This window comes from Nelusetta ayraudi, unplaced genomic scaffold (assembly GCF_046127955.1).
Source record: "Nelusetta ayraudi isolate G7.1 ecotype Tasmania unplaced genomic scaffold, CSIRO-AGI_Nayr_v1 ptg000088l, whole genome shotgun sequence".
Classification (NCBI taxonomy): domain Eukaryota; kingdom Metazoa; phylum Chordata; class Actinopteri; order Tetraodontiformes; family Monacanthidae; genus Nelusetta; species Nelusetta ayraudi.
In genome coordinates, this window is record NW_027466138.1 from 101,869 (window position 1) to 125,803 (window position 23,935).

General features: G+C 51.8%; 2 protein-coding genes across 8 annotated transcripts in view; one reads left to right on the forward strand and one right to left on the reverse strand.

Moving 5' to 3' along the window:
* Positions 1-20,940, forward strand: part of LOC142901362 (cyclin-dependent kinase 17-like) — a 29,908-nt gene extending 8,968 nt beyond the window's left edge. For 3 of the 7 annotated variants that reach the window (XM_076045854.1, XM_076045855.1, XM_076045859.1), the window contains 15 exons: positions 7,227-7,360; positions 9,119-9,244; positions 13,174-13,230; positions 13,307-13,421; positions 13,495-13,589; positions 13,678-13,740; positions 14,109-14,232; positions 14,540-14,660; positions 14,831-14,928; positions 15,208-15,313; positions 15,428-15,470; positions 15,562-15,652; positions 16,089-16,166; positions 17,207-17,328; positions 18,304-20,940. In XM_076045854.1, coding sequence (XP_075901969.1) covers positions 7,227-7,360; positions 9,119-9,244; positions 13,174-13,230; positions 13,307-13,421; positions 13,495-13,589; positions 13,678-13,740; positions 14,109-14,232; positions 14,540-14,660; positions 14,831-14,928; positions 15,208-15,313; positions 15,428-15,470; positions 15,562-15,652; positions 16,089-16,166; positions 17,207-17,310 — 1,355 coding nt within the window. In that variant the 3' untranslated portion in view covers positions 17,311-17,328; positions 18,304-20,940. Of the gene's footprint in view, positions 1-4,076; positions 4,481-7,226; positions 7,361-9,118; positions 9,245-13,173; positions 13,231-13,306; positions 13,422-13,494; positions 13,590-13,677; positions 13,741-14,108; positions 14,233-14,539; positions 14,661-14,830; positions 14,929-15,207; positions 15,314-15,427; positions 15,471-15,561; positions 15,653-16,088; positions 16,167-17,206; positions 17,329-18,303 lie in introns of those variants that run through there. The other 4 variants (XM_076045856.1, XM_076045860.1, XM_076045858.1 and 1 more) reach the window with 3 other exon arrangements.
* Positions 20,941-21,218: 278 nt separating this feature from the next.
* On the reverse strand, positions 21,219-23,711 carry parapinopsina (parapinopsin a). Its single transcript, XM_076045865.1, has 5 exons — positions 22,957-23,711; positions 22,562-22,652; positions 22,256-22,493; positions 21,923-22,165; positions 21,219-21,407 (listed from the first exon to the last, which is right to left on the reverse strand). The coding sequence occupies exons 1-5, from the start codon at positions 23,276-23,278 to the stop codon at positions 21,267-21,269; spliced, it is 1,035 nt and encodes a 344-aa protein (XP_075901980.1). The 5' UTR covers positions 23,279-23,711; the 3' UTR covers positions 21,219-21,266.
* Between the last annotated feature and the right edge of the window lie 224 nt (positions 23,712-23,935).

The window sequence follows — 23,935 nt, forward strand, 5'->3', positions numbered from 1 at the left end:
CATTCTCCCAACGCCGCTCCGCCTCCTCTTGTCTCCACGCATTATGTCAGGAATGCTGCGCCGCGTCTCCGTATGCACAGCACTAATCTTATTTCCCACTGGGATGGAAGAGCTTAGAGCAGGAGAATGGAGCCAGGGAGCGAGAGGCGGGACTAGAGAGAAGCTTTCTGATTGGAAGGGGCTTGGAGACCAGGTTGATGATGGTGCATAGACGGAGAGAAGAGCTTGGAGTTGCAGGTGTACACACAGGGAGAGAACGTTGGAGAAACGACCACCTCAGGTCCTCAGCTGAGCCACTGTCAGGCACTGCAGCTGAGAGTGATCCGTCAGGCTGGGAACACAGTCGGGATGAATGGATGCGGCCCACGTCACCCCCGTGGAGAAACATTCACACCTCACACCCTGTGTGAGCAAACACTGTCGCATCCATTCAGAAAAGGTTCTGCCGTTAGATACTCAACACAGCAGCATGTAGAGTGCACAGAGAAGAATCCCAAAGAGTGCACAGAGAAGAACTCCAAAGAGTGCACAGAGAAGACTTCCAAAGAGTGCACAGAGAAGAATCCCAAAGAGTGCACAGAGAAGAATTCCAAAGAGTGCACAGAGTCAACTGAGAGAATTAAAGGATTGAAAGCTGCGAGGAGTCGCTGACTGTTGACTGACGAGGAGGTTGCAACTCATCAGAGTTGTGATGCTTCTCGGATGCAGAGGAGGGGTCACTGGGGTCACTATGCTAGGACATGATTCTGCAGCCGCTGTCTCAGGGGTTTCATGGAACCCAATGCCAGCTGGAATAGAACAGAATAGAATAGAATAGAATAGATGAGCTTTATTGATCCCAAGTTGGGAAACAACACCGTTCTAAAAACAATACAAAGAACAAACTACGCAGTAATTACAAGAAATCTATATTATATTACAGGTATAATACACACATTATAAACATATATTGTCTAATGTTGCTTTTCCATCACCTGCCAGAGTCCAGGGGCCACTTCCTGTCTTTGTCTTCATGCGGGACAAACACAGCCTCTGATTGGTTGCGTTGTCTCGTATTGCACTGATCAGTGAGAGGAGCAGCAGACTGCAGAGGCTGACTGAGGGCACAGCCAGCGAACCTGCATCCAGCCGCACCCATGCATCTGGACACACTGTGTGTGTGTGTGTGTGTGTGTGTGTGTGTGTGTGTGTGTGAGCTGCTCCTGGTTCTCCTGCCAGTGTGAAAAAAACCACAGCGCATAAAAATCCTGCCGGAGAAAAATGACGTTGGCTGAGTCAGAACCAGGAATAGACGCTGTTCTATTATTAAGAGCCTGATAAGGTGTAGTTAGAGGGAGGAGCTCTGTGTGTGTGTGTGTGTGTGTGTGTGTGTGTGTGTGTCCCACCGGCTGCTCTTGCTGACTCACTGCGTGGCACTCAGCAGTCGCACCACGTCGCTCCTTTAATAGAGGCACATGATGATGCAACCTCTGCTGCTGCTCCGCTGCCTCCTCCTCCTCCTCCTCCTCCTCCTCTTCCTCCACCAAACCTACTTTAGTTTTTTCAGTCTGTGTTGAGGAGAGGTGACGAGCGAAGCACCGTTTTTACAGAAGCAGTACTTGCATTGCAGTACTCAGCAGTACAGGCAGCAGGTACTGATGAGGCCATTACACACCATAGAGTTACTGTGATGCTGTTAGTTTTCCACTGATGATGATGATGATGATGATGATGATGATGGTATCGGTGCATCCCTCCATGTGCTGCTGTGTGTGTGTGTGTGTGTGTGTGTGTGTGAGAGGTAGGTGTTCTTTGCTCAGTGTTGGCAGCAGGTTTCTGTGATTCATCTGTTGCTAATCCGTCCCCGCGCCCACTCTGCACCACTCTGCACCACTCTACACTAAAGACACTAAAAGACGACTTGTCCACCTTTCAGCCTCTCTCTCTCTCTCTCTCTCTCTCTCTCTCTCTCTCTCTCTCTCTCTCTCTCTCTCTGTCTCTGTCTCTCTGTCTCTCTCTCTCTGTCTGTCTCTCTCTCTCTCTCTCTCTCTCTCTCTCTCTCTCTCTCTCTCTCTCTCTCACAACACTATATTTAACCTACAGATAAAACCAGCAGATAAAAGATGGAGAGCTCTTCTCACTCTTATCTCCCAGCGCCACCAGAGAGCTGCTGGTCTGTGCCAGGGATTTTAATGGAGGGCATTAGCGCTGCATTAATGGCTGCAGCCCACTCCCCCCCCGCCCCCCCACCCCCACACCCCACTCTGTGCTGACTCCCACAGTGGATTCCAGGAGATACAGTGGAGCAGAACTTGCTCTCCCATGTTTTCGTGAGCGTTTTCATCGGTGTTGCTGATGTTCCTGGGGGGGGGGGGGGGGTGAGGTGGAGGAGATGATGGTGGCCCACTGTGGCCACTCTGCTCCCAGTAATTGAATAATCAGATTCCTTAGACGCAGATAAAAGGTTTAGAGGTAATTACTGCAGTCCAAGTTCTGCCTCCCTGGAGCTCTCGCTCCTCCGGGACCTCATCAGCATCTGGAGGTCTGATCTGCAGGAGCACTGATGGATGGAAGCTGTTAGGATAGAAGAGAAGAACATTTATTAATCCTGCATTAATACCACATTGGGAAAATTCACATCATTACAGCAACAATATAGTGCAGAAGAACACACATATTTTAATAGCGAGCCAAATACACCTGCGTGTGTGACCTTTAAAGTTGTTGACTGTTGACTGGTGCCAACTGGTGCCAACTGGTGCCAACTGGTGCCGACCAACACGCTACCAGGACTCCTCCTTGTTGTTTGCTCTGAAACACCTGCTGGGCGAGGACTCGCACACGGAGGTGACTGAGTCCTATTGACTCAACAGTTGGCTGAGTTGATGTGTGTGTGTGTGTCTGTGTGTGTGTGTGTGTGTGTGTGTGTGTGTGTGTGTGTGTGTTCTGCATTTCAAGTCAAGATTGTTGGTTAAACAGTGTTGATGGAAGCAGTGTTCGCGGCAGCCATCCTGCAGATTAAAGAGCTGATTTTCTCCCAAGTCAACCTAAAGACATAAATACACACTGTACATACAATGCATGTGCAGTGTGTACGTTAGCGTTGATTCATGTGTTGAAGGCAAAAACTGCTTTCAATGCAAAGTTACTTGTTGGTGCAGAAAACTGAAGTTGCACAGGTGGCTGTTTTACCCAGTGTGCAGTGGCATCTGCGCCAGTCTGTGTGGGTGTGTGTTGTGTGCACATGCACGAGCATGTGCAGCTTTTTTTATCACTAATGGCCTCTGCTTTGAGTATGTGTGTGTGTGCGTGTGTGTGTGTGTGTGGGGGGGGGGGGCTGGAAGAAGATGGGAGGCAGATAGATGGATGAAGCCTCACCCTAGAGCCCCCCCCGGGGGAATGAAGTGTCAGGAGGAGGTTGATGGCTGATGGAGGAGCAGGACTCGCTGCTGCTGCTGCTCTGCTCAGTGAGAGAGGAAGGTGATCACTGCAAACACTCAACACCAGAGAGATGGCAAGATGGTGGGAGGAGCAGAGAGAGAGAGAGAGAGAGAGAGAGAGCAGCAAGGTGAAGGCAGGGAGGAGGAGGACGAACAGCACTGAGGGTGGCGCTAGAGGCAAGGAGGAGGAGCCAGAGGGAGAGGGAGGGAAGAAAAACAGCCGGGATGGAGTGTGGTGCGGAATGACCGGAGGAGGAGGAGGAGAAAGAGGAGGAGGAGGAGCCGCTGGGAAGACAGATAGAAAAGAAGCAGGAAGGAAAAGGAGCTGCACGGTGGAGAAGAGTGAGAGCCGAGCTGCAGTCTGACCAGACCGTCGTCTCCTCGGGAGGAGCTGCTGCCAGCTTCCGGACGGACGAGGGTGGAGGAGAAGAAGAGGAGGAGGAGGACGAGGAGGGTGTGTTATTCCGAGAGGACGGAGTGAGGAGGAACAGTTTGTCCAACAGCAGCGTCGTGTCCACCTGCACCAACGTTTGACCTTCCTGAGTCAGCGGCAGAGAGAGAGAGAGAGAGAGAGAGAGAGGGAGAGAGAGCGAGCGAGAGAGAGAGAGGGGAGAGGTGGAGCGAGAGAGAGAGAGCCAGGAAGAGGAGAGGTGGAGAGAGGGAGTGCCACCGACAGGAGTGAGAGAGTGATTCCTCCTCTCCTCTCAGGCTGGACTCACTGACGCCTCGCTGGACTTTATTTCCTTCTCTTTGGAAGCTTTAGACCAGCAGAAGGTGCGACCCCCCACCCCCACCCCACCCCTCCTCTGACCACTTCCTGTCCGGCTCGGATATTCATTTGGGATCCCACTTTGAACCGTTTTGGACCATGGACCCCCCCGGAGGCGTCCAGGGCTCCTCCTGCTCCTCCTCCAGAGCTCCCAGTGCAGGAGACCCTCGGCCAGGGGAGGCCAGGGTGGGGGAGGGGCTGAGGACCCTGGAGAGGGACACCCCCGTCAGGCTGTCGCCCTTCCGCATGCTGCGAGTGCTGGACTCGTGCCGGCCGCCAGGGAGCCGCATCGGTGAGTCCCCTCCCAGACACCAGCAGCAGACACCAGCAGCAGACACCAGCAGCAGACACCAGCAGCAGACACCTCTATCATGGAGGGTTCCACCATCTACCATCCACCATCTAGAGGTGGAACATTCTGAGTGAGGCGGCAGCAATAAGGGAATCAATTCTCGGGGTCTCCTGAGACCTTTCTGTGTGCAGTTTGCATGTTCTCCCTGTGTCTGCTGGCTTCTCCAGGTTCTCCAGGTTCTCCCTGTGTCTGCTGGCTTCTCCAGGTTCTCCATGTTCTCCCTGTGTCTGCTGGCTTCTCCAGGTTCTCCTGAGAGCAGGAGGAAGCAGGACTTGAAGATGGATGGATGGATGGAGATTCTGAATGAACCCTGGTGGTGATGAAACACTGTCTGAGTCTGCTGGAAGAATCTGAAACCTCCAGTGACTGTGAGGGAGTTGGCCCAGCTGGTGGCGCTGTTCATTAGTCTGGCTGCAGACTGAGATATGATGTTGAAAATGCGAAGGGGAAAAGATGCCCTGAGGTTGTGGAGAGTGAGAGACTGCTACGTTAATCACTTGCCTCTCAGAAGTTGCTGAGAACACCACTCTGCTGTCGTTAGCATGTTCATTTCCAATTAGCCGTGTTGTTTTATTAATGTAGCTGCTTTTTAAAGGGCCGGAGGAGTATCATGCTGGAATATCGACTCGTCCGGATATCTCTGAGGAACAGAGAAGACTGAAGAATAAGAATAAGAATGCCTTGGTTTATCCCACACTGGGAAACTTGGCATGGTTAAAGCAGCAGCAGCAGCAGCAACAGAGCAAGGAGAGAATTCAATAAAACCTGATGTTCCTCTCAGTCGCAGTCTGAGACCAACCAGAGTGGAGGTGAAGTGATTCCAGTGAGTCAGAACCGTGAGTGGATCAGGACCAGCGAGTGAAACCCACTGACCCCCCCAACCCCTCCCTCTGTGAAGCAGAGATGTTTGTCAGCTCAGTGCAGTGAGTTGAGAGTGGGGTGAGCTGAGGGTCTCTGGCACTGCAGCCCTCCTCACTCACTCCTTCACAAGCGAGTCAGCAGATAGAACTAGGCCAGCAGGGTGTGTGTGTGTGTGGGGGGGGGGGGCGATGACATTTACTGTCTGCTTTGTGTCTGCGCTGGAAGTGGAGCAGAAAGCTGCAGGACGGCCACTGGCTGACGTCGACAACCAGCAGCAGCAGCAGCAGCAGCAGCTTGGCTTGAGAGGTGCATGCTGGTACCGCAAGGGCTCATGGGAGAACACGCTTGCTGTTCCTGTGTTAGTGGTCAGACCAGGTCCACCTGCAGCTTGGGATTCACTTCTGCACCAGGATCACAAAGTGAGCAAAGGACCTATGACATAAGAGTCAGAGAGCTGGACGGGTGGTGCAGCAGCAGCAGCAGCAGGTGGATACCTGGCATCAGGTGTCGGGGAGCTCAGCTCTCATGTTTCCTCCTCCATGGCAGGGTTTGATTCTTGGTGGACTCTTGGCTGCTCATTCGTCCTCCTGGTGGAGGCTGCAGGCACAGCATCAAACCTCAAGGCTCCGATGGGGAACAGCGATTGGCTTTGATGTGGTGCCACCGTGCATCATGGCCCACCAGGCTCTGCAGCTCTGCAGCTCTGCAGCTCTTTACCTAATGAGCTCATTCTTCTCTTGCCTACAGGGTGGAATAATTTAGCAGTGAGTGCAGCTGATAGCAGGTGTCATCATCTCAGCCCTCATGTTTATTCACAAGCATCAGGGCTCGTGTGTTGCACGCTGGGTTTCATCCATCTCACCCGTGCTCAAACAAACTACAGGGATCATCAAGTCAACTACAAGTCAGGTTGGATTTTGGCTGATAGGTTTTCTCACTGCTTCATCTTCTAGAAGCCCTGAAGCAACTGTGACCACTGCTAACCCTGCCCTTGACTCCAGTGAAGGAGGAGGAGGACACACACACACACACACACACACACACACACACTCAGGTGACCCAGAACTGGTCTCAGCTGACAGACTGCAGCACCTTGATAAATATCTCCTTCGCTCGGCCTCGTGGGTCACACAGTCACTCAGCACACCGACTATTCTCTTCCTGTCTTCCTGTCTTTGTGTAGCACCCTGATGTTTATGTTACTCTGAGCTGCATCCTTCATCCTGACCTCATCTGTTCACGGCCTGCAAGCCGACCCTGTTTCAAATGTAAACAGCACCCATGATATATTAGATCTACAGCTACTACTCAGAAAATTAGAATATCCTGAACAGGTTTCTGTATTTCTGCAATTCAACTTAAAAGGTGAATGTGACATATTATATAAAGGAATAATATGCAAATCAATATATTTCAAGCTTTTATTTCTTGATATTATTTATTATTATTTCTTGCAGCTTAAAAAAAACCTCAAATTTTATAATAATTTTCTGAGTTTGTGGGTTTGTGGTTTTAATAAGCTTTGTTGCTTTCATCTTTTATGTTAAATTAAAACAACTTTTACTTGATATTCTCAAGACAGGCCCTCAGTCTGGCAGGACTGACACTCACTTATGCAGTATGATGTCAGAACAACAGATACATGGGGAGGGGTCTGGTTTCACGTTGAGGGCCGTACCTCCTCACACCTCCTCTCCACATGCCGAGGCTGCTTGGTGCAGCTGCTGCTGCTGGAGGAGGAGGCTGTGGCAGCAGCTGGTGCAGGCTGAGCAGTGGAAGCAGCTGATGCTGATGCTGATGCTGATGCTGATGTTCTCTCTTCCAGGCATCGTCCACGAGAACGTGAAGATGGGCTCGGACGGAGAGAGCGACCACGCTTCAGGAACCTCCTCCGACGAGGTCCAGAGTCCCGTCAGGGTCCGCATGAGGAACAACCATCACCGCCGCATCTCCAACGAGGTAGCGCTGACCCCCTGACCCCTGACCTTTGACCCCCGAGCCACCAGCGGTTCAGCATCCAGACAGTCGCTCTAGCAGAGAGAGGCCTCAGAAGGACGTCCCATCCATGTGTGTGTGTGGGGGGGATGGGTACGGGGGGGTCGTGAGGAGAGGGGGGGAGGTCATGCCTGCTGAGAGATGAATCACTTCCTGCAACTACCCTCATTATCCAAGGAGGAATGCAAGTGTGTGTGTGTGTGTGTGTGTGTGTGTCGCCTTGTGGGAGCAGATTCATTCTGGACCAGGCTGTGAATTTATCTTTTCAAAGCAAAAGGGAAAAAATACAAAACAAGAGAGATGGGAGGGAAGAGTGGAGCAGGAGGAGGAGCAGGAGCAGGAGGAGCAGCATTCCATGACAAGCAGTGTGTGAATGAGGGAAGCGTTGGTGAGCATCAGTGGGACAAAGACAGAAAGGAGGAGGAGGAGGTGAAGGAGGAGCACTGGGGCTGGACACAGGAGGGAGAGGAGGAGGACAAATATGACAGAGGACAGGAGCCCCCACCCCCCCCTGGTCATCCTCCCATCCCCCCACAGGAATGTGTCTACCCCCCCGAGCATGTCTCTCTCTCTCTTTCTCTCTCTCTCTCTCTCTCTCTCTCTCTCTCTCTCTCTCTCATATGTGGTAGGTCAGAGGCAGGCAGTGTTTGAGTGTGTGTGAGTGTAGTGAAGATACGTTGAAGGAGGACAATGAAGGAGCTGCTGGAGCTCTGCTGCTCCGTGAGTATAGCGGGGGGGGCAGTGTGTGTGTGTGTGTGTGTGTCTGTGTGGGGGGGGAGGGGGGCGTGGCATCAGTGGCATCCTTTGTTGCCCCTTCATGACAGAGCAGCGACGGTGCAGAGCTGCTGCTGCTGCTGCTGCTGCTGTGTTTGAAAGGTGTGTTAGTGGAAGGCAGGTGGAGGAGAGACGTTGTCCTCTGGACGGTGGTGACGGAGCTGCTGCTGTCATCTACACTGATGCTGCTGCTGCTGTGCTGCTATTTCTGGCTGCTTTCTTCTTTTCTTTTTTCCCCAAAAGCCTCATTTCATTGTTCTGCAGTGTGCAGGAGCCCCCCCGCTTCCACTCCCTGTGTGTGTGTGTGTGTGTGTGTGTGTGTGTGTGTGTGTGTGTGTGTGTGTGTGTGTGTGTGTGTGGTCGTCCAGCCGTGGCTGCAGCTGGCTGCAGAGAAACACAGCAGGGGTCAGTGAGGGACTGCTGCAGGTGTGAAGCAGCTCCAGCGGAGGAAGCTCCTGGGCAGGACATTGAGGAGCCGTTCAGTTGAATCAACATCTGGTTCTGATGGGTTCCACATCAATCCTACCAACATCTGGTCTGCTCCCTGGGTCCTGGTCCCTGGTCCTGGTCCCTGGTCCATTCAGGACCAGTACACTTCATGCACAGCAGCAGCAGCAGCAGCAGCAGCAGTGAAGTTGGTGCAGATGTTGGAAGCAGGGTTGCGGTGTGATGATGATGTGTTTGTCATATAAAGCCAATGAAAGGAGAGAGGACTGATGAGACCAAATGATCCCTGCTGTTTCTGCCTGTCCTCTTAGTGACAACAAGTCACACAACACCAGCAACACAATGTCTCCATGGTCCAAGAAGAACACTGAACACTTTGATCTGTCCAATAATCTCTCATTCAGTCATGTTTTTAACAACTTCTTTCCTCTGTGTGTGTCTGTGTGTGTGTGTGTGTGTGTGTGTGTGTGTGTGTGTGTGTGTGTGTGTGTGTGTCTGCAGGACATCAACAAGCGCTTGTCCCTGCCAGCAGACATCAGACTCCCAGAAGGCTACCTGGAGAAGTTTGCTATGAACAGCCCTCCCTTCGACAAGCCCATGAGCCGCAGGCTGCGGCGAGCCTCGCTGGTCAGTCTCAGTCACACACACACACACACACACACGCACACACACTGTGTCTCAAGGTGACTGTGTGTGTGTGTGTGTGTGTGTGTGTCCCTCCAGTGGGTTGCCAGACATCTGGAACTCATTTTTAAGGGGTGCTGTGGTCGGGTTGCCAGTCGTGGCAGACCAGAGACCACAGGGGGCAGAGCTGCGTGTGTGTGTGTGTGTGTGTGTGTGTGTGTGTGTGCACTGGGTTCATCCCTGTCTTAACGTCCCTCTTTGTTGGGCAACATCAGCGACATGAAGTTTGTGACGTGCTTTTGTGTGGCGATGAAACGGTTGAGTGGCGGCGTTGCATCAAGCGGCAGCGAAGTGACGCTGGTTTTTAAACACACTCTGGGTTCATGCTACACGGCTTACAATGGCTCAGTAGGGGGATGAATGATACATTAATTCTCTATTATGTATCCAGGCCAAAGAAGAGCATTATGGGTATAAGTCTGAGTGAGGGGGAGGGTGGGGGATGGGGAGGTCTGCCATTGGATGGATGGAGAAAGGGATGATGGGTAGAAGTAGACGGATATTGGCGAGTATGGTGCTGCTGCTGCTGCTGTGGTTCTAATATTTCAGACCAAGATTCAAGGAAACGTTGTCAAACCATTTTGCAGTACAGGCGTGTTAGAAAGAAATATAAATAGTAATAAAATAAGCAGCAGTATAAAATATCAAATATATATAGTGCATAAAGTTCAAGTATTGCTCTTGTGGATAAAGTGTTTTCATTTGCTGCCATTGGTTGTTATCGTTGCCGTGCATGCAGCCGCCTTCTATTTTTATTTTGTGCGCGAGGCGCTGCAGGAGGGGGGCGGGACAAAAGCCGTGATTGGCTGTGTGAAAGACTACGTACCTCCAACCATGTGATCAGTGGCTGTGGAACTCTTGACTGCAGTGACGCAGCAGTTTGTCTCTCTGGATTCTACCAGAGGGGAAAAGTGTTGATTGATGGTGGAGCAGGAGCTTCTCACAGAGTGGGAGGAGCCTGCAGGGTCCAGGTGGGCGAGAGGAACCGCACCTGCTGGCCTGGAGGGTGGAGGTAGCAGCAGCAGGCTCCTCCGCCTTGTGCATCATTTAGGGGATCATCTTATGCATCTGATGTAACAGGTCCATCAATAATTCAGCAGCAGCAGCAGCAGCAGCAGCGTCAGGCTCCTCCTTCCTGTCCTGCAGGGGGCGATGACACCAGGACACCTCGCAGGGAAACCGGAGCTGCAGAGCTGCAGGGAGTTTGAGACGAGAACAAAGAGGAAGGTTTCTCCTCCTCTTGGTTCACTTCATCTTGTCTGCAGAAGCAGGTCCTGTGTCTTCAGATGCTGAAGCCCATATTGATTACTGCTCAGTGCAGTCACTCCCAGAGGGCAAGAACCTTTCAAGTCTGCAGAACGTTCTTGTAAAGGATCCATTAAGTATGTTGGAGTACTCAGCCGATACTTGAGATCACTTGTGCATTAAATTCCCATATCATGCAACACTTACTGGCCTGATGTTCTGCTGACAGCACTCTGTGTCTCCAGTCTGTCTGTGAACTCCCTGACACTGAGAAAACCTCTCCAGGACTTCCTCCACCTGCTCCGTCTCACATCTGCTCAGGAAGCAGCAGGACCTAAATGCAGAAAGAACCTTGAAAACAAACAAACAAACAAACAAAGAAAAAGAAAATCAATGAAAATCCCAAAAGTGAAATGACAGGAAAAGCCAAAGTGGAGTCTGACAGAGAGCTTCCAGAGCAGCTGACATCAGATGAAGGGACAGCAGGACTATTTGTACATGAAGGCAGGAGCACACAGGTGAGCACACAGGTGAGAGCAACCAGGGCCAGAGTGGACAACGACCAACCAGCCAGCGTCTGGAAGAGGAGGAGGACGGCAAGTACACAATAAAGAGAAGTGAAGGCGAGACCGGACTTTGAACTTAGAACTTAAAGAATTTCAAATATTGACATGAATAAAATGAACAAACTGAACAGAACCAAACAAACAAACCATCAAAGAACAACACAGGACCCAACGCTTTTCAGAGAGTGTCTGCAACAACCGCACAACTCTGGAAACCAGCCTTTTGTGACATCACAAAGGGCAGCGGTACCTCTCCTCAGCCAGTGCCAACACCCCGACCCACACCTTCACTGAGTGCTGGTGCACCAAGCAGCAAACAGGGAGGAGAAACACACACAGAAGAATCAGCCTGTGAAAGTGGCTGAGATGTGAAACCTTCCAGAACCTGCTGGGAGCTTCTAGAATCTTCCAGAACCTGCTGGAACCTTCTAGAACCTTCCAGAAACTGGTTCTAACCAGCTGCAGACCGACGGCCCAGGCCCTCGTCGCTCTGCCACGCTGACGGACCACACGTGTGGTGTGGCAGACGAGTCGCTGGACGTCCTGCTCTCTGATTGGCTCCCGGCTCTGTGGTTGTCAGTGCAGTCGGCGGGCAGCGGCCCCGGCTCGTGGCCGCCGCCCGCCGTCAATGTCATCAATAATTCACAGCGAGCGCTGCTGCAGCGGAAGCCAGAGTTGGATGGACGGCTCCATGTTGCGCAGCTGATGGACCAGTTGGAATGTTCTCCTCTGCTGCTGCCACCTGGTTCCACGCAGCTCAATGCTGAGGATTCACACGTGTGTGTGTCAGTGGGTCCACGTGACCAGGTGACACAGTGCAGAGGGGTTGATGGATTGATTGGCCTATTGATTGATTGATTGATGCCCTGAGGACCAGCAGAGGCGTCATGCTAATGAAATGTCTCCCACCTGCTGGTCCTGATCCGCCTCTGTGACCTCACTCACACTCAACAGGCACCAAAAAAGCAAAACAATTGCAAGCGCTTAAGGCAGTGTTTCTCAACCTGTGGGTTGCGCCCCCTTTATAGTCCTTGTGAAGGAATTTTTATTTAGTTATCGTCTCGTTTTATTCAGGGTTTGTGTTTGTGTTGCTGCACGGTTGCCATTGCCACTAGTTGTGAGTCAGTGGTGCAGAGTGGGCTCACTGGAGCGTTGGAGAGAGAGACGAACCCACTGCCATCATCCTGCTGCAGGCGCAGGCGCACTAGTGGCCGCCTGGCGGAACTGCGTCAGGGGAGAGAGAGCTGAGCACACACACACACACACACGCAGAGCCGGGCCTCCATCTGTGCCAGGGAGCCTTCCGGAGACACGCACACACACACACCATGAAAGTGTGTCATCTTATGTCCTGGCTTGTTCTGACTTTTAAGCATCGCTTTAAAGAGATCACATGCTTCATCAGATAACTTGGTCACTGGAGACTCCCACCCATCGCCCCCCCACCCCCCCCACCTCCAGTATCACACACACATGCACAACATAGCGTCATGCTTCCTCCAGGAGGAGGAGGAGGCGGAGGAGGAGGAGGAGGAGGAGGAAGTGAGAGGAAGAGCAAGACGCTGGGCCGCCGGTGGCTGTCACAGCTTGACACAGCCGCCACCATCTATAATTCATGACCCCCCCCCCCCCCCCCACATCCCTGGGGTGGAGGTGGGGTTGGGGGTGGTGGAGGTGTGGGGTTGGGGGGGGCATGCATTATGCAGACGAGGCATGATAATATAATAATCACTCCACCAAACCAACGCACAAACAGGAGATTTCAAACAGCCCTGGAAATCTACAGAGCTGCTGAAATATTCCAGCCTTATTAACTGTGTGTGTGTGTGTGTGTGTCTGTGTGTGTGCAAATCTGGTTGTTTTTGTCTCACCCTGCTCAGTCCTAACCAGGAATGAGTAGAAGCAGCAGCACCTTGAGGTTCTGAGCTGGGAGCTCAGAAGACGAACCTCTTGTCTTCTCTGATGGTTGCTTTGCGTTGTCGCCTGATGAACGAGGAGAGATGACAGTCCTGCAGCCAGCTGACCGACTGCCACTCATCTTTTCTTCTCTGTCTCCTCCAGTCTGAGATTGGCTTCGGCAAACTGGAAACCTACATCAAACTGGACAAACTGGGAGAGGTGAGCTCCGTAACGCCGGCTCCCGTGCTGAGCTAAAGAGTGAGATCAGTAGATTAAACCCCGCCTCCTCGTCCAGGGCACCTACGCCACCGTGTTCAAGGGCCGCAGCAAGCTGACCGACAACCTGGTGGCGCTGAAGGAGATCCGGCTGGAGCACGAGGAGGGGGCGCCGTGCACGGCCATCAGAGAAGGTAGCGAAGCAGGAAGTAACAGCCAGTGCCGCTGCTCCTCCTCCACTGACCGCCTCACGTCTGCTCCTCACAGTGTCTCTGCTGAAAGACCTGAAGCACGCCAACATCGTCACCCTGCACGACATCATCCACACTGACAAGTGCCTGACTCTGGTCTTCGAGTACCTGGTGAGTGTCTGCCGCTCCGGGCTCCGCCCGCCGTCCTGCCATTCAGATAAACTGGCTTCACCTGGCTTCTCCTTGCTCTTCTCGTCAGGAGAAAGACCTGAAGCAGTACATGGACGACTGCGGGAGCATCATGAGCGTGCAGAACGTCAAGGTAACGGAGGTCCTCGGGGTTTGCTTCACTGCAGGAAGTTCTGACTGCTCCTGGTAGCAGTTTGCTGCTAGCTACAAATTAGCCACCAACATGGTGGGTAAACAGCAGCAGATGTGGGTGGATGAGCTCACCTGCCTTCACAAACAGTCATTACCATGTGATGCAATGGGTGAAAAGTGTTTCTCCAAACGCTACAAAACAGCCACCTGGTATTTGGCTGCACTGGCTGTGAAATGACCATCACCATCACCGAGTAGATCCTCTCAGGAGAAGCTCGTCTCTCTCTGTCGTTGACACTTTTCTCTCTTCATACTGGTGCAGTTGGAGGGTGGGGAGACAATGACGGGTTGTCTTCTTCTCATCCTCAGATCTTCCTGTTCCAGCTGCTGCGAGGTCTGGCCTACTGCCACAGGAGGAAGGTCCTTCACAGAGACCTCAAGCCCCAGAACCTGCTCATCAATGAGAAAGGAGAGCTCAAGCTGGCCGACTTTGGTAATCAATCAACATGAAATGAAGAGTGATCAGAAGGATCTCACTCCTGTCAACAGAGCTTTAGTTTGATGTTTGCATACAGTGGTGGCAGAATAGGAGCAGAATGCACTCATTTTAATGTCATTGTTTGTAAAAAAAAAAACAAAAACTCACAGCCTGGAAGTCCCACCAGCTCCCCAACAGTCATGTAGCAAACCACTCAGCACTGCCCCCTTGTGGCAGTAACACCACATGGCCGTCACTGTGCTGTATGGACAGTGGAGAAGCAGCTCCTCTGAAACCTTCTGGTCTTTCTTTCCTCTTGCAGGTTTAGCTCGAGCCAAATCAGTCCCGACCAAGACCTACTCCAACGAGGTGGTGACCCTGTGGTACCGCCCCCCCGACGTGCTGCTGGGCTCCACCGAGTACTCCACGCCCATCGACATGTGGTAAGACCACCCACGCAGCAGTAGATGTCTTCCAGTGGACGCTGTGTGGAGCCGCTCACCTGCTTTGACTCCTCGCTCCTGTGCCATGCACCTCCTCCTACATGGACAGATCATCCACGTTTCCTTCCCAGCTGCATGCTAATGTCACTGATTGTCCTCTGCTGCTCCAGGGGGGTGGGCTGCATCTTCTATGAGATGATCACTGGCAGGCCTCTGTTCCCCGGATCCACCGTGGAGGACGAGCTGCACCTCATCTTCCGCATCCTAGGTGACAAGAGCTCTTTGCAATGCTGCTTGGTGGACACACACCACCAGTCTGGACACACACACACACTTTCATGACTATTGACATTGGCATCAAATCCAAGAATGAACACAAATGGAATATGACCTCAACAAAAAGTGTGAAATGACTCAAACCAGTTTCATATTTTCTCCTATCGATTATATAGAACATCACAGATTTAGGTATTTATCGTTGTTTTCTCTTGCTACATGAATCCACATATCTTGCTCGTTTCTCTCTCTCTCTCTCGCTCACTCTCAGGCACTCCCACTGAAGACACCTGGCCTGGAATCACCACCAGCGAGGAGTTCAAGACGTACAGCTTCCCTCGGTACCAAGCGGAGCCGCTGGTCAACCACGCTCCCAGGTCTGTAGTCTGACTCCCCGCTGCACAGACACACACCTGCTGGTCAAGCACGATAACAAGCCAGCGGTCGAGTTGAAGTGAATGTGACTCGATGTTCTCTCGTTGCTGGCGCAGGATAGACAGCGATGGCCACGACTTGCTGTCGATGCTTCTTCAGGTGCTGCACTCTTGATACGGTCGTACCTGATACGTTCATCTTTAGCAATGAACCGTCTCGTCAGTGAGTCTCTGTTTCTGTGCTTCTGCAGTTCGAGGCCAAGAAGCGAGTATCGGCTGAAGACGCCATCAGGCAATCATACTTCAAGAGCCTGGGGGCGGAGGTGCAGACGCTGGCAGACAGTGAGTTCCTGGGGTCACATGACGAGCCGCCGCTTCGACTCCTCACTTTGCATCACCCTGCGCACGTCTTTGATAGGAAGAAATGACCAAACTCAACTCTTCCTTCAGCTGGAATCACAACCTTTGACCTTGACCACAACCTTTGACCTTGACTCTCGCACATTACTTTAACGTTTTGCTTTAAAAGCAGACAAACAACTTTGCAAATGTGAGTTGGGAAGAAATCCCATTCCTTGACTGACAATAGCTGACAGTAAGCCAGTGAATCCAGTAAGAAGAGAAGAAACTCACTGCAGTTGAAGTCAATAGACTTGGATTCACATTTTCTGACCTTGGGACAACTTGAATAAAATCACCAAGCTTCACTTGGTTTATTTCTACTGAGACATCAAGTGCTGCCTCTGCTGCATCTCACTCTGCTTCCCTGCTCTTCCAGCTGCCTCCATCTTCTCTGTGAAAGGCCTTCAGCTCCAGAAGGACCCGGGCAAGAGGTCCTCGGTCTTCCCAGAGTCAGGTACGTCCTCCAGGATGCACAGACCCAGTGGGAGAAGCACATAGCAGGGATCCTGAGTGGCAGTTTGATGGAGGAGAGGTCTCACTCCCCGCCCTCCTCCTCCTCCTCCTCCTCCTCCTCCTCTTCCTCCTCTCCTCTGTTCAGTAGCTTCCTGTCGTCTCTGTCACGTCAGTGTGTGCTCACACACATCAGTCACACAAGCCTTGACATCTATCACACACAATCCTTCAAACAAGTTCAAGTGCAGTATTATTATATTGCTGTTGTACTTGTTTTCAGTTGCATGTACAGGGAGTCCACAAACACTGACATCATTTTGTAGGCAATGATCTTGAAAACGACTCAGTCTGGCTCAATGAAACTGAACGGCTCAGGTGTTGAACCTCATAAGTTTATCATGGGACCAGATTTCATCAGTGAATGTTAGAACAGCCCAAACAAACCTGATGTCTATTAATGACCTGGTGAGGAGCTGCAGTGTTGAACCCACACAGCTGCAGTGTCTGCAGCCTTGTTGCCCACTTTGGGTAGTTTGAGTCGTGAATCGATGGTCACGTCTGAAACAGACACCGGGGGGTGGGCGGGTGTGTGGGGGGGGTGTAGTTCACGTCTCAGCCACATGGTGGCCTGTGTGTGTGTGACCAATCACATCCACCCAGTGGTGACGATGACTCATTAACAGCAGCACCAAGAGTCTCTCAGCACAGGTGAGCCACACCTGTAGACCACTGCTGTCACTGTGTGTGTGTGTGTGTGTGTGTGTGTGTGTGTGTGTGTGTGTGTGTGTGTGTGTGTCTTCTCTTTCTCAGTGTCATGCGCTTTCTCTCTCTCTCCTTTCGCAATGTTCATCTTTCTCCCTCTAACTCCTCTCTGTCTCCCCTGTGCCCCCCGCCCCCTCCTCCTCCTCCTACCCACCTACTGCCCCCCCCCCACCCCCCCTCTGGACCAACTCAATACCCCCACCCCCACCCCCTTTCCTTCTTCTTTCCCGCCTCCTCCAAATCCCTTTTTTATATTAAAAAAAACAAACAAAAACAAAGGGATGGCCGGTAAGCTAGGCTCCGCCCCCTCGCAGTACTTCCAGAGAGAAGCAGCCAATCCCAGGGCTCAGAGCCACAATCTCTCCTACACTTCTACTGGCTGAGTGGCCTCCACTGTTCTGGTAAATACTCTTCATTCTGTCACTGTGTGTGTGTGTGTGTGTGTGTGTGTGTGTGTGTGTGTGCTGGCTGCTCTGGCCTCACTGTCCTATCAGTCTACGGCCCTCCCCATCCAACACTCATCTTCTCTCTTCTTTTGCTCTTTTTTTCGTTGTCTTTTTCCTCCAGTTTCCGTTCCTCCTTTCTTTCTCACTCTCTCCGTTCCTCTTGTCCTCCCTCACATGTCCAGCCCTGCACCTTCTTGCATTATCTCAGCATTCACCCCCCCCCCCCCAACCCCCAGAGTGAGCCACTCCCTCCCAGTGTTTATTCCAGGGATGAAAAAAAGAGGTGGAGGAGGTGGAGGAGGAGGAGGAGAGAGAGAGAGAGAGGGAGAGAGAGAGAGAGAGCAGAGAGAGTGGACTCATGTCTTTCTTCTGGTTTGCAGTCCTGTTTAGGTTTCTGCAGCGGGAGGTGTAGCGTGTGTGTAAGTGAGTGTTGGCTTTGTGTGTGTGTGTGTGTGTGTGTGTGTGTGTGTGTGTTTGCTCTGGTGTGGCAGTGTGTGTGACTGCTGGGGGTGAAGGCAGCAGCAACGTTCATTCCCAGCAGTCAGAAGTCGACGACGCTGCTGTTTTTATTTATGTAAAAAAGATCTGTGACTTTGTGCAACATCATGAGTTGATTGTGAGATTTGTTTGACGTGAAGTTGATGATGATGATGATGAAGGGATGAGATTGAGGAAGAGTTGCTGAGTCTCCACTACAACCTGACTGCTGTGCTTTTGGACTGCAGTGTCGAGTGTTTGCTCCAAATGAAACCAAGACCTTTTCTCACCCCCCCCCCCCTTTCTCTCTCTCTGTCTCTCACCCCCCCCTCTCTCTCCCCCTCTCCCTCCCTCTCTCTCTCTCTCTGTCTATTTCTTTCCCTCCCTGTCTCTCTCTCTCTCTCTCTCTCTCCCTCCCTCTCTCTCTCTCTCTCCATCTCTCTCTCTCGGCAGCCCAAGGGAAGAGCAGGAGGCAGAGTGTGTTGTTTTAATGCTGGCTGGCAGAGGGCGCTGTGGTGGCAAGGAGGAGGACAGGCCACAACAGGGTGTGTCCTGCCAGAGGTACTACTTCCACTGACTGCCACACACACACACACACACACACACACACACACACACACACACACACACGGAAGCCCAACCGCACAGTGAGGCTGAGGGAACAGCAGACAGACTCTCCTTGCTGCTACTACCACTGCTGTCCAGAAGAGGGCGGCACCTGTTCAGCACCTGAACCATTGGGAGGCAGAGGAGAAGGAGGAGAGGAAGAGGAGGGCGGCCGCCGACCTGAGACTGCTGTTGTACATAAAGAGAGAGAGACTGTTGAACTGTGACCTGCTGCACCTCAGAACCCAAGAGAACCCTGCCTGACCTCATCCACTGTCTCCACACACACACACACACACACACACACACACACACACACAAACACACACACTGGTGGCTCACTTGAAAAATAAAGTTCCGTGTACGTGTAGATTAACGCAGTTTACGGAATAATAAATTTACGCACCTTATGTCATCCAGCTGTGGGGGGGAGGGGCTGTCGTGACATCATCAGTGGTGGGGGGGCTGTCATGACATTATCAGTCGGCAAGCAGAGCAGGATGAAAGGAAGAAAAACATTTAGAACATTTAGAAATGAAGCCAAAAGACCAACAGGGCAGGAGACAGCGGAGAGTTGCGTCTTCATCTCACTGATCTGCCGTTAAACCCACCAACCGCTTTCAACGACCTTTGACCCCGTGAGGACGAACAGGAAGGGTTCAAATCCCCACCTGCTCACTCCTAGATACCCCCCCCTCCCCCTCCTGCCTTGAATTAGAAGACCTTCTCATCTGATTGGTTGCTGTGACCTTCAGGTGTCCAGGTGTCCGTCTCTTCGCGCTCTTTCACCTCATTTCTTTTTTAAAACGACATTTTTTTTAAGGGTTAATGTCAGATCAATCAAACGTGTTCCTCTCAACCTGCTTTTATCCTTTTGTTTTTGAAGTACTTTTATTTTCCAAGTGTACATACGTGTGATCCTACTCTAGATCATGGATGATTCCAGGATGCTGTTCTCAGTCTTGACTGTGTCCCCACCTGCACAGGTGGACGTCTTGCACATTCCCTTGAGCTCAGGACTTAATGCTAGTGTGGTTTTAGTGGATGCTGTGCAGTGCACCTGCTCTCATGCTGGCCCACCCCCCCCCACTCTTAACCCCGCCTCCTCAACCCTTAACCCCGCCCCTCCCCATCCCCTGGAGAGCCGAGTGCATCCAACACTGCCTGAAAACTCTGACTGTCTGTGAAGAAGAAGAAGTGGAGGGAGGGTCCACAGTGTGTGTGTGTGTGTCTGTGTGTGTGTGTGTGTGTGTGTGTGTGTGTGTGTGTGTGTGTGTGTGTGTGTGGTTTCCTGTTGGCTTCACCTGAGTATCACTGTAAAGAGTTTCCAGCTTTGCCGAGGTTTCTCTTCCTGAACAGCGTCAAAGGTCCCAGTTGTGTCCAGTTCCATGTCCATCCCAGTGGCAGCAGCTTTGCTCCGTTAATGATCCAGGAAAAAAACACTCCAGAAGAACCAGAATTAGCCGCGTGTTTGCAACCGACTGCTAAAACAGTGATGTTAAGGCTGTGCTGGAAGAGAATGAACGCACAGCAGTCTCAGAAGACCACCCACTGGAGGTGTAGTTACCAACCAGCGAGAGGCCAAACTGTGCTTCCGTGCCCTTTGTTACGTCACAGAGGGCTGGGTTCTAGTAACAGAAGTTCCTCATTCCCGGGGAGTTTGATCCGTCAGCGAGAGAGACGGTGAAAATCACACAACGCGGGACCTTTGAACGCAGCTCTGCTGACTTTGGTGGATGGAGAAGCTGCTGCAGTAGGATTGAGTCGCTTTAAAAGTGGCACACAGTCCGTTTGTCACAGCACACCAACCTGTGACAGACATCACATGGAGCCGGGAGAAGCTCAGCACCACACACACTCACGCGCGCACGCGCACGCGCACGCACACACACACACACACACACACACACAGAGTGACACAGCAGTTGACGATGCCATGGCATTCCAGAGGGGGGCGTCGACCACCTGAAGGACTACCTTCTCACTCAGTGTGTGACAGTATGTAGCATGTACATAGATGATGACCCCTCACTTTGTATATACAGAAGTGTACAGCTTTGATACAGCCAATCACAGCCTGGCTTTCACTCTCCCTCCCTCCCCCCTTTCTCTTTCTTTAAATTAAAGGTCATAGCAATATTTGTGTCATGGAGCAGAAGCCACGGTGGTGGTGGAGGAGGTGGAGGAGGTGGGATGAGTATGTTTGTTTCTGTGTTCCTTTACAAAGAGTGAAGTGACTGTGAAGAAGAAAAGCAACTGTGAGACTTGACTGAAGTGAAACATGCTGGATCCAAAATTAGGAGGACGGTGTTGCAGTGGGGCTGTAATAATAAACTGACTATTTTCATGTAGTTTCTTTTTTCTTTTCTTTTTTTAAATCAATGAAAGCCATAAAGGTTGAAGTGAGGGTGAGTGTGAGGACTTGTGTAGCAGAGCAGATGTGTACAAGTGATTCAGAAATAAAAACCTCCAACTACCATTGGCTGCTTTGTTTTGATTTGTGTGAGTTCTGCAGCTGAACCTGGTTGACTGTGAATGTATGATATTGTGTTCTTACATCAGTGCTTGAGCTGCTGGCTGTAACCATCACAACTTCTTTTAAATTGTCACTCTGAAAAAAAACATTCACCCCAAATTTTCAAGATGAGTGTTTATTTAGGACGAGGCTGAAAACTGAACGAGAAGAAAAAAAAACCCTCTCCATTTAAACTCCACTAATGACTGTTGAGTGACACACGCACACAACCTGTGCACGTTCTTTTGAGACGCCGCTGAAATCCATTGGTCACTGCATTTGAACGGCAGCCCAGTCACTTGAGAGATCCTTTGGGGGAGCTCCTCTGGCCCTTGTTGAGGGAAGCCACCGTGGACTCCACCTCGGAGGGGTGGAGCTCACTGAGGGCCCAGGGGTTCCAGCCGCAGCAGACCGTCTGCACGGCCAGTCTCTGGAACTGCACACACACACACACACACACACACGCTCAGTGATATAAGGTCATTAAACGGTAAATGCACTGTACTTAGATGGTGCTTTCCAGCACCTTCACGGTTCCCCAAAGCACTTTTACATTGGCCTCTCATTCACCCATACACTCATACACTCAGACACCAACGGGTGGCGCTGCCATGCAATGCACTGCCAGCTCCACAGTTCAGTGTCTTGACCAAGGACACAGCGACAGACTGGGATTTGAAGCGGCAGCCTTTGGGTCCTTGGAAAAGCCGCTCTCCCTCCTGAGCCACAGTCACATTGGACAAGTTGGAGAAGATCAGACTGTGATTCTCTTTTGCAGTCTGCCACAGTACCAACACATTCAACAGAATTGTCATGTACATACATATGCAACTGGTACTGGTGTGGTGGTAATGGCACGCATGTTACAGGAAGGAGTCGAGGACTCAACCTGCGCGGTATCGGTATCAGTGCAGCCCCAGTAAATCTGTATGTGAGTGAGGCCATGCTGACCTGTCTGTTCATGAAGATGTATATGATGGGGTTGTAGACGGTGCTGCTCTTGGCCAGAACCACGGGGACGGTGGCCACGACGGGGTGGATGTGGAGGCTGGAGTCCACCACCACGCTGAGCGCCATGGCGGCGTACGGCAGCCAGGTGAGCAGGAAGGCCAGCACCATCACCACCACCATGCGAGCCACGTGGACCTCCATGCGATAAGTGCTGCGAGCCTGGGACACCTGCAGCCTGCTCACCTGGGACAAGCAGCAGACGGACGGACGGATGGTCAACACGTGGCCTCGTCCCCCACGAGGGCCGTGGCGAGCGAGCGAGCGGCCACCTACCTGACGGAGTGTCCACAGCAGCCGCCAGTAGGACACCATGATGATGGAGAAGGGCACGGCAAAGCAGAAGACAAAGTACATGATGATGTAGGACACGTCCCCGCTGTCCGCGCTCTGCCACTTGGGGGCGCAGGAGATCCTCACGCCCTCCATCTCATAGCTGCCCCAGCCGAAGAGAGGCGGAGTGTTCCAGAGGAAGGACCAGAGCCAGGAGAGCAGCAGGCCGCCCACCGCGTGTCTGCAGGTCACAGAGAAGGTGGGTCACATCCTGGACCACGGACAGAAGCACCGTCTGCTCTGAGGTACCTGGTCTGGAACTGGACGCCGCCCACTGGATTGCACACCACAATGTAGCGCTCGACGGAAATCACTGCTACAGTACACAGGCTGGCAATACCTGAGGGACAAGATAGAAGAAGACAGATGGACAGAGAGTCAACATGTTTGAAAATGGTTGTGGTGCTGCAATTTGAACTGCTTCAAGGTCCAGTCTATAATATTTGGAGGTTCTGAAGAAGAAACAGCAACATTACAGTTAGATTGACTGCGTCTTTAACTTTCCCTCCGTCTCCTGAGCTTGCCAGTGAACTACGGTGGCCCTGCACAGCCAAACCTGAATACACAGTTTCTCTCCAGTCTCGATGATGTTTTGGTCTCGATGCCGTCTCGACTACAACGCTATGCAACACGATGCCACTCACCAAAGAAGGCGACGGTGAATCCCTCCAGCGTGCAGCCGACCTTCCCCAGGTGGAAGTGTCCCATGGCGCTGGAGACTGTGGTGGGCAGGCCCCCAAACAGGGCACAGCCCAGGTCACACACGGCCAGGTTGACCAGGGCGTAGCTGAGCGGCTGCCGCAGCTGCCTGTGTCTGATGGTGATCACGATGACCAGCAGGTTGAGGACGACCCCGGCCACCGAGGACACTCCCAGGATGACGGCCAGCGTCCTGTAGCCCCTGGGGGACAACACCTCCGCCACACTGTCAGACGTCTGGTTCCTGTCTGCGACACAGGGCTCCATCCTGCCGCTTCAACTACAACCATCTACCATCCACAGGTGAGAAAGGGCCCAAAGCAAAAGACACAGTCAGAAGTGTCATCTTCGACACGAGAAGCAAACAGCAACACTTGAGCCAACGAGGTTCCTGCCTGCTCCGCTGGTTGGTGCTGAGCTGCTCTGGTGCGGCGACAAGAGAGAGGAGGAGGAGATCAGAGTGTCAGTTTTATAAGCGTCATAAGAAAAGCTCGGCTCCAGACCATGAAATTTAATTCTCCAGAAGCAAATCTGGCTTAATCCGGATTGTGAGAACAATAAATATGTCTGTCCTGTAAGACTGCACTTTCCATAATTGCAACAGGTTGAGAGAAGCTTCTGCGTAATGGGGACCAGGATTCAGGTGCACAATATGGTTTGAAGGAGATTAAAGGAGAAGATTAAATATATATGGCTTATATGTAATATCCCAATGAGATTTTTAATGTGGTGACGGTCTACATGTGTCAATAGCACAAGGGTCATTTAGGATAAAGTAGAGCAGAGGTTGCAACAACACCAGGCTGTGACACGATCTTGAGGTTTCTGGCTTCTTCTGAATATTCTTCGGGGAACAGAAATTATTTTTTTTTTTACAGCTCATTTCAGAAATCCCCACTATCAGCTACGCAAGTGCAAATGGGA

Bases quoted from the DNA above. Each gene is read 5' to 3' on its own strand.
- parapinopsina (XM_076045865.1), bottom strand. From the start codon at position 23,278: ATGGAGCCCTGTGTCGCAGACAGGAACCAGACGTCTGACAGTGTGGCG. The intron at 22,494-22,561 runs GTACCTCAGAGC...TGTGACCTGCAG, and splicing joins GGCGTCCAGTTCCAGACCAG to ACACGCGGTGGGCGGCCTGC. The intron at 21,408-21,922 runs GTCAGCATGGCC...GTGTGTGTGCAG, and splicing joins ACATCTTCATGAACAGACAG to TTCCAGAGACTGGCCGTGCA.